General features: G+C 41.5%; 1 protein-coding gene across 1 annotated transcript in view; it reads right to left on the bottom strand.

Moving 5' to 3' along the window:
- The window catches only part of LOC122990249 (protocadherin Fat 4), a 112,261-nt gene that overhangs the window by 23,221 nt on the left and 78,968 nt on the right, over positions 1-10,072 (bottom strand). The window contains exons 7-8 of the mRNA XM_044363504.1: positions 2,734-2,914; positions 23-273 (exon numbers count right to left, since the gene is read on the bottom strand). Coding sequence (XP_044219439.1) covers positions 23-273; positions 2,734-2,914 — 432 coding nt within the window. The remainder of the gene's footprint in view (positions 1-22; positions 274-2,733; positions 2,915-10,072) is intronic.

The following is a 10,072-nucleotide window of genomic DNA, read 5'->3' as shown; positions in this document are numbered from 1 at the left end:
TTTCAGCATGGCATGTACTAACCTGCTGCAGTGGAGGCAGGGATGTGGGTGACGTAGGGGTGGTGGTGGAAGCGGGGAGGGTTATCATTGATGTCGGCCACCGTCACGGACACGGTGGCGGAGCTGGACAAGCCCTGGGGCTGACCTCCATCTGTTGCCACAACCAGCAGCTGGTAATTGGCCCTGTCTTCTCGGTCCAGCAGGGAGCTGGTGATAATCTGTCCCGTAGCTGGGTTGATAGAGAACTGGCCGTGTCCTCCGGTCAAGCTGTAGCTGTAGGAAATATAAAGGAGGACAGGTTTCAGAGAAATTTGATGAACAAGGGACCGTGGTTCATTTCCAGTTGAATATGTATTGGCTCAGTAATAAAGTCTTTCAAAGTAGGTGATATCTTCTATAACTTTCTGTAACCATAAGTGTGTATGGGAAAAGAAAATGCAGACAAGGTGACTTATAGGGCACCTAAGGGGATTTTTTTTCTGCATCTGCATACATTTTCATGCTTTTTGTGTTTCAAATAAGTTAATAAAAAATGTGAAATTACACTTTATTACTCTTTTAGTCCATTTAATCCTCATAGTTACTTCTATTTGGTGGATATGAAGCTCATTCAATTTCTACATCATGAGCAAATCTTATTAGAGCTGTAAATTATGAATATCAGATGCTAAATATGGCATTACCATTATGAATATATCATCCTCTTACAACAATTTCTACATATTATTTGCTGCACTGCCAATTACTGCAAAGCTTTGTTTAGTACTGTCACAATGTGGTCCATAGAGGTCACTGTTTCAAGCTTCAAGAAAGCAGATTTAATAGGAAAAACATGCATAAATATACCCAATAATGGTCACCATATTGTACTGGCATAACATCAGATCAGTAGTTAACTAATTGAGACATTCAGAATCATATTCTATCCAATGCAGCCACTGTTTTCTGCTTTAAAGCTCATAAAAAGTCCCTGTGGTTAAGGTTGCCTTTTCTGCTGAAGCTGGAAAACTCTAGAATCCTTCATTCAATGTATCTTATTCAATTTAATTTACTCTATTGTGGAATATGGTAGTTATTAAAAATCAAACATTAAAAATTGTCATTAAAAACATGATACAGTACAAATAAACACAGACATACAGTACATACACATACACCACCTAAAATAAAACTCATCAGCTCGACTGAGGGGCCGCAATTTTTTCGCTGTCAAACAAATATCATGTTTCAACCTCTATCTCACAAGTCTCCAGCAGGACCCAGACACAAATGTAAACTGACACATACATGTACACATCACTGCATATTTTGAAAAGCTTCTTGAAAAAGCATCCCCCTCCAGAGATGGGACGACAAATTACAGAACAAAGTGTGAATGCAGAGTGGATGCAAAGCTTGTTTAGACATCTGCAGCAACAAACACTGTCCACAGGAACTTGTGGTCTGAACGCAGTTCAGAAACAAGTCCAGGTTTAGGACTTCAAGTTAATGGGCTGTGAGAATTGAAACTAATAACTGACGGTAACCGGTTCTGGTCTCCATTAAGGGCTTCGAACCCCCTGGAACCCCTGATGGGCACAACTCGTACTGTCATAGACAATTAATATCCTCATTACTATGTTTTGGGAAACTGGAGCGCGCTGTGGTACCCCCCAATGTGTAACCAGTGGGGTTACCAAGGAGAGAGGAGGGGTCGGACTTGAGTGAGCGTCCGACTTGAGAGAGGCCGACCAGAAGCTCTTACAAGCTCCCCCATGGAGGAGGCCGTGAGTGTGAAAAAGCTGTCGTCCAGCTTGAGAATCGCAGCCCAAACAATGACTTTGGGTGTTGACTAAAACTCTACACTCGGCTCCTATACTCCTGTCATCAGTTGCTACATCGGCCTGGAATTTCACAAAGCTGGTGATGAGGTAAAACTTTTCCCTAAAGGCATGAAGCAAGCAAAAACCCAGTCTTGTATGGCTCTTGAAAGGGTATTTCACACCAGGGAATCAAATCAAACTAAAACTGACCTGATTACTCACAGTAGTTACTGGAACTGTGCAGTGTGACATAGATCTCTTCTGAATTGTAAAAAATGGCTTCATTAGTCTTGTGCACACAAAATACTTTATAAAAAAATCAAATTTGAAATAAACACCCAGTGCAAACTATTTACTGCTCCCTATAGAGGTTTGTGAATGAAAACTAATTAAACTGTGTATTTAATATGGTATGGGTGTATGATTTTTTTCCTTCTTCTACATTTGCTACTTCTTTCTTTGTCCTGTCATTAAAAATTGAGGCACTTGTAGGGATTTCAGGAGGATTAGATTGCAATTTCAGCACAAACTTTAAGTTTTCTTTGTTTATTAAGCAAACATAAAATGTTGACTTTAGACTTTATTGTATCTGGTGATTTCAGGACACTTATGTATCATATGTGGGTCTTTTGATGGTACTAAATAAATTATAAAGAAGTTCAAACAGTGCTTTTCCACATGAATGAATGAATGACTGACCTGAATAACTAAAGCAGACCTATATAGTTTATACTGTGTGTGTATATATATATATATATATATATATATATATATATATATATATATATATATATATATATATATATATATATATATATATATATATATATATATATATATATATATGTTCACACATATACAATATAACAAGGCATTCTCCAGAAACAATTGTTAGTAAATAAATAAAAATAAAATAAAAGCTTTATAGTACCTTATCACCCCATTGACGCTCACATCTGCATCAGAGCTGTTGACCAATAGCACATCTGACCCAGTTGGGGCGTCCTCCATGATAGTGGTGTGGAAGGTGGCGGAGGTGAAAACTGGGACGTTATCGTTCACGTCGTCCACCAGAACTGTCACCGTCCCTGTTCCGCTCAGAGACGGAGAACCTGAAGACAGACAATGAGAAAAATAATCATTAGTGATGGTAGCAGTTCACTGTTCTTACAGCTAACACACTAAAAAGAACTGAAGGAGAAACTGCCTCAGTGGACAGAAGCAACTCATTACACTTTCCATTCAGATGACAGACCTGAATGTGGAGAATTTTTTTACTGACAGAATTAGAAGCTACTTATTGTGCCACAGCAAGATGGTAGAAGGGAAACAGTAACATGTGGGCACTATTAAGAGTCCCATTTTGTCCCAACACACGTGGCGACTTATTGTACATGACTTGTCATTCGCAGCAAGATCCACACTGAACCAATTCATGCTCTTGTGATTGCTCAGCCACAGTGTTCCTGCTGAATTTAATTCAAGCCAATGTCTCTGGCCACTGGTTTGGGTTTCCATTGGCCGTACTGCCACATCAACACACATCAGTGCAGAACACATCAAAAGGACTCAATGTCTCTGAAACCAAATCTTTCAGGCGTCCTTCCTGGGGTCTTGGACACTCATAGATTTAATCTCCACAGCGAGGTATCTATTTTAAGGTGCACAGCACAGAGTGAGTTAGTCTGTGGAATTTGAGCAAGGAGAAGTGCTATTTTCAGCAAAAATCTAACCGTTCTTCTCCCAGAGCGGGTGACGAAACGGGGCTCGCTGGGCCCCGGGGGATGGATTTAAATCAATAGCAGATGAAAACGAGCCGCAATGCAGAAAAACCTGAAGAAGAAAAAAGATTCAGACATCTGCCTTGCTTGAGCTGCCCTTTATAATCCTTCCATAAATGGCACAATGAACTGCCTGATCTATATTCCAAACATAAACAGGAGTTCAGCCTCATTACTGAGAGCCACAACATGGGATTCGGGGACATCTTTGAAGGCTTGGAGGTATTTTGAGTTCTTAATGATTTGCATATGTTAACATTGTTTATAAGGGCAGAGAGCACCTGAGGATTGAGAAAAACTGAGATCTGCAAGAGGTATGAGAGACTTTCCACCTCTAACATAGTTGTTCCCTCCTGCTGCTCTCTACAGGAATCTATGTGAATGTGTCAACTATAATACACCCAAAATAAAAACATACACAATCCTGAGCTCTTGTCTCCTGTGCCTGTGTACTCAGCTGTTGAAAACATCAGATGCTTGAACTTGCGTACCGTGGGGGCCTGGATTAATAAGAGATAATAAAAAACATTTGGACGGTGGCCACCAAAATTCTCTCTTAATGCGGCGCCGTGAAAAATCAAAACACAAGGACTCTGAGAGAAGAGGGTGTAGTGGGTGGAGGGTCAGGAAAGAAAGCCAGAGGGACATGACAGCTCTGTTGCTCAGCCAGCCTGGATTATCTTATAAATGTGATAAAATCAGGGCAACATGCTCATTATATTTTGTGCCAATTCTTAATTATCTTTTCCCCAGTAAAGCCTCCTGAGATGATATGGTAGAAGTAGACTGAATCTTAGATCACTGAGATTGACACGTCCAGCTCGCTCTAGTGTCAGGAGTCTGTAAACAGATTTTAACATACAGGACAAACAGATCTGCCTATGGAGAGGTTTAATGTCCTACTGAGTGTCACCAAAAGATAGTAGTGAAAAGAGTGACATTAGCATTGTGAATTTGAACTTCTTGTACAGATACCAAGGTTAGATATTTCTTGAAATTGTTTAAATTATAATGCCAAAAAGATATCTGGGGCTCTGTACTGACAAAAAACTATACTTTTTCCAATACTTTCCTTTGAGAAATATGTAATTTTTTCTACAAAACACCTTTTTTCATTTAAAACACACATCAGTGTCTTTTTTACAAGTCTTGAGGAGTACTACTACATATGTGAAAAAAGTAGCATAAAGCCTTTTGTGGCTCCAGGGGGAGCTCTGTTATTCTGGTAAACTGCCTCAAGTGATGTCACCTGAGTCAAAGTCAGTTGGGGCTACAGATTACAAATTTGAAAATGAAAAAGGTCTAGTGGTGTGGAGTTAGAAAGAGGTCAGGTTACCAGACCTCTGTTAACCTGACGCTTCAGATGGTTTGTTACAGAGAAACCGTCTGAGAGGACGTCCTTGGAAACCGTTTGGAAAAGGGCGGGCACTTTCAAAAAAATACTTGGCATGTGATCGTCCGTCTATCGCCGTCTATGACCACCTTATATGGCGAGGCAGCTGGATTCACAAGATCACACTAGAATCCTCATAGGATGCTGTTTGGTGTGAAACATCCAGCTGCCTCGCAAGGTAAGACCTCTGTAGCCCGCTCCTCATCTGCTGCTCAAGGCTACATTAGCTGCTACTAACAAAACAATTCATAATCTCTAACTGATGTGTTGGCTGTTAAGTTGCATTGTGGGTAATGTAGGAAGAACGCTGCATGGAATAAAAGACAATATAATATCTGGTTCTGCTGCATTGATTGTGAAACATGTTTTAATCCATCCATCAGTCTGTAAAGCTACATCGGTGGCGTGTTCTCATTTAACAAAAGAAGGCAAACTCTTCTCAAATGTGAAAGCAGCGTTCCTGCAATTTAGTCCTGCACTTCCACAAAAGGACTAGCAAGAGACAGACTTAAAGAATAATAATTAACCATTGAGCAAGAAATGAAATCCCCCTACAAGCTCTACAGCTGTTGTTAAATTGCTGATGCTAAAGTCTGACCACCCTGTGGGCAGAGTGGAGAATTTCGTTATGAATATAACAAATTCGAACATTATTGTAGGGTTTGGATACCACCACAGCTTCTTTCAGGAGGGCAGGGGATTCCTCACAAAATGAGATTTGAGATAGTTTACTGTAACATCACTTCACTGCCTGGCTTTATTATAATAAACAGACATTCGACCTTAAGCTTGTCATCTATCCGGGTTTTCTGGTCAGAACAGAAGTGGCTAACATGAGCATTCAGAATAAACAGAGCTGAATTCCAGAAGCAAAATAAATGATACAAACAGAGGTAACGGTAAACAATTTTTTATCCCAGAAGAGGCCCAAAACCATCCAACACTAATCTTTAGTGACTCATTACCAAAGTGAGTCATGTCCTCTGCAGCTCTAGCTAAGACCTTGCTGACTTTTTAAAGATCCTGTGTTTATAACCAAATATAGGCAATGTTGAATTTTGAGGCGATTATGTATTTCCACCTTTACAAATATTTGTGAATACTGCTTATAAACAAGATATTCCAAAATCATGGGCGGTTTATACAGGGACATCCAATGATACATTTGGTGTTAGATGCAAAGAATTAACAGCAGTAGAAACACAACCCAAGCAGAAAATATAAATTGTGGTATGCAATTTAGGTAGCATCCAGTCTATACAGTATTAACATAGAGCTATTATGTAATCAAATAACCACAACATGTGGCTAAGTGCCCAAACAAATGTAGTCAGCAGGATTACTTAATTAACATCATACTTGATTGCGGCCGTCTAATCCGGCTATGCTCAAGCCTGCGGTGTCACACGTTCAATGTGATTGAATTGACATGAGTCATCTTTCAGGAGGTTGTCATGGCAACAGATTAGAGTGGCTCCTGCTCCTCCTGATCTGATCCTCTTAATTGAGGAGCGATCCAAGTCAGCAAGGTGTCTGTATCACTTTGAGTTAACCGGCACAGAGCTGCTGCTGCCAGGCAAAGTGTGCTTGATAGTCAGCAACTCGCTAAGACTGTTGTTGATCAAAGATGTTCTGTGCAGGCTGGAGCTGCTGGGCCGATAAGTGGCTCTTAGAGGCTCAGTGGCTTTGTCTATAAAAGCCATTAGCTTCTACCAAGAGACAGAGAGAATGAAAAATATTTGTTTTTGAATATCAAGCCAGCTGCCATATTTTTCTGAACTCAAATTGCCTTCTGTTCCACAGTGTGTGCGGTTGTTGCATTTCAATAGCATTGTTTCCCCACTAAGAGCGGAAGCGGGCCGAGCTACAAGGATAGCTCTCTGTGTGTGTGTGTGTGTGTGTTTATTACACTACCCTCCTTCAAGGCATTTCACTTTTGCACAGGATGTGATATCACAACCTGTTTACTGCCTTGGGAGAACAGACAGCCTCATCCGCCAACACTTGTGCCACCTTTGACCTGCAATGCCTCTGTCACCAACGCAACAGGGACTCTGAGGCACAGGACACTGTTACCCCAGCTAATCCTTAGTAAGCATGGAGTAAAGGCTCCCTACCTCCTATGGTAAAGACCTAAACTGTGCTCAAATACTCCCCAAAGCCTCCTGACGCTCCTCTCTGCGACCCTGAACCTCTGCTGACCCCGCCATCGTCAACAGGAGTGTGTTCAACTGGAGCATTTCTCACATCTTTCTCGGTGTATCACTTCTCACAGCATCATGCGTCTCTGTGCAGCCTCAGGACGTGCCTTCTCAGCCTCCTGGAGCTCACTGATATCACATAACCCCTGGCAGCTGTTTCCCCCCAAACCTGCTGTCCGATGTGTAAATAGTTCAGATCTATCTTGTTACATCGCGTGTACTGACAGATATAGTCATCAAAGAACACTATATCTTGGCAGGTATGCAAATGTATGTAAATGACAGTTGTTTCAAATAGTTATGGTTAGGGTGAGACATTCTTAAGATTCATATGACGGCGGCGGCTAAATAACGAGGTCAAAATCGCAGCTGAGCATGTCATCTGTTTCCGATTCTTGAATTTCCCCTGAATACCATACCTGTAATAGTAAGAAAAACAATCCCTGCACACTTTTTTTATGTACAAAATAACCTCCATCGCCTTCTTCTATTTTTGAAGAGAGTGACTCAACAGGAGAGGAATGCTCTCCAAGAGTGCTGAGAAATGCCAGCATCTCCTCCAAACAGTCTTTGCTGGAATCTGGCAAAGCGCAAGGAAGAGTGTCAGGGTCAATGATTTAGAGGACTGCAGGCAAGGCGTGTGTCACCTCATGTGCCGTGGCTCAAGCCGAAGAAGGGGGAGCAGTGGGGATATGGTGAGGAAATATGCCTAAATCTGGCAGTGCACAATCTGTCCCACCGCTATACGACAAATGACATAATTTTGCCATGGAAAGAGAGCTGGTGGAAATTTGCAGAGGGAAGTCAGCTGCCTACCGGTGGCTGCCATGCGCTGTGGTTAGAAAAGTATTTTTTCCATTGGTCTTTATTCCTTTTCTCTCTGCAGTCATTCTGTAACTTTTACACTCTTTGTAAGGCTTCTGCAACCACAGCCTGTTCTTTTGCCTGTTGTATCAGCCCTAATGTCATTAGTCTCCATGAACCAAAGCTATACAGTGCAACGTTCTTCAAAATATACGCATCAAAAGATTATGTATGTTCATCAGGAGAGTGTGAGACTCTGAAATATTTACATTCCTGTTCCTGTATGCTTAAATACCTGTAATTTGTAGATCACTTGTTGCCCAAAACAGATCACGGCAATCGAACCACCACTACACCTCTGTCAGAAGTTTGTGCTATGAGCATAATCTTATTTCAGGGGTTAATCTTAGGTCACTAAGAAAGCAAACCGCCATGAAACTCTCCCGGTGATTACAGCCTCACATCATCACTCATGCCGGTAAGTTATCAACACCATCACTCGAATTTCAAGATAAACTGTGTACTTGTACACAAGTAATTTTGCTGTAGCCAGGAAATTGTTTTGGGAGCAAATGCCACTCATTGCTTACAGTCCAGCCGAGTAAGTGTGTGTGTATATTTGACTTAAATTCGTCTTGGTTATTATTGCACACACAAGGAAATGGGGTTTGGGTCCAGAGAAGCATGCTCCCTCAATCAGTAAAGAAAATAGTGGACCTTGTGGTACCATGTTTCCATGAGGTGGTTTTGCCCATGAGAGCTGTGCTGGAGTCACTGAGCTCTGAAGTGGTATGGATACCATAAAGGATAAGTCCGAGCTAAACCCCGATGATAACCTGTCTCCAAGACTGAGGGTTTTTTTTAAAAACTTTTTACCAAGAGAAGACATCAGACTGATGGTATTCAGATAACTGCTTTTTTATCCTATGAGCAGCCATTACACTGTGGGATAAAGTAGAAAGACACTGGCGTCAGTGCATCTCATTTCACACAAAGCAGCAACTCAATCTGTTGGGGAGCTCAAAGCACTCAAACCACAGGAGGATTCCTCCCTGCTTTAATTTAATCTAGAAACACCATTACCATTTAATTAAACACAGCACATTCCCTTCAGATCTGGGAATGACACAGTTGGGGCAACCAAAACAGAGCCCTCTGTTTGATATTTCACAATAATCCTGAGGAACTTAAAGTGGTTGTTAAACTAGCGGTGGGAATGACATTCAATTCTGTCTGCTAATATTTCATTGCCGCATCTGAGCTCAGATCTAAGCGGTTCATTTCAGCGTGGATCACGTATGGAGAAAATGGGAGAACCCAAAATAACCCTAAAGAATCAGCGTCCAAAATAACAAGCTTTCAAGACCCTGAGACTAAACTAGACCAGCTGACCATCTGTTGCCTCCTCTTCCATCTTAAAGATCTACAGACAGTTTTCTCTGTAAGCCTCTCAGCCCAGAAAGCATTGTCTAGCGTAAACATATGGCAGGGTCTAAGCACCTTATTAGTGTACATTACCACTGGACAAATGACATTAACCTCCAAGAAGGTGCCGTGGCCATACTTTCTGAACCTTAGGGGGTACAAATACATGTGTTAATGACGATTAAGCTATCTGTTTTCTGACCACTGCAGCTGCTATGAGGGTGGACACTGCTGTGAGAACCACGCGGGGGGTTGATCTGAAGAAAACAGCAGCACCAATCTCCTGGGAAAGGCTGCAAGTTGCCCTGAGTTGCTCAGTCTAAGCCGTGCTAAGAAGCAGGTTTGAGTGTCTCTGCTGGCACAAGAGATAATCCTTCCCTTCAATATATGATTGACAATTGTTTTATCGAAAACCAGAATAGATTTGAGCTTCACACAGGAAGGATAAAGCTGGGATGTTCAAACAACTGGGTTCATTAAAGTGGAAAGTTCAGGACAGGTTGACTTAGGGAAGACGGATGAATGTGTAAATTTACGAGACAGCCCATCTGTAGCCTGAAGCTTAAGGCTAAACGGTTAATTACGGTTTATGGACTGCGGCTAGATTGTGCTCTTAAGGGACAGCGTAAATAAAACACATCATTACTCAGAAGGGGAGAGAATTGG

Source organism: Thunnus albacares, chromosome 10 (genome assembly GCF_914725855.1).
Source record: "Thunnus albacares chromosome 10, fThuAlb1.1, whole genome shotgun sequence".
Classification (NCBI taxonomy): domain Eukaryota; kingdom Metazoa; phylum Chordata; class Actinopteri; order Scombriformes; family Scombridae; genus Thunnus; species Thunnus albacares.
This window is presented reverse-complemented; position numbering and strand designations above follow the sequence as displayed.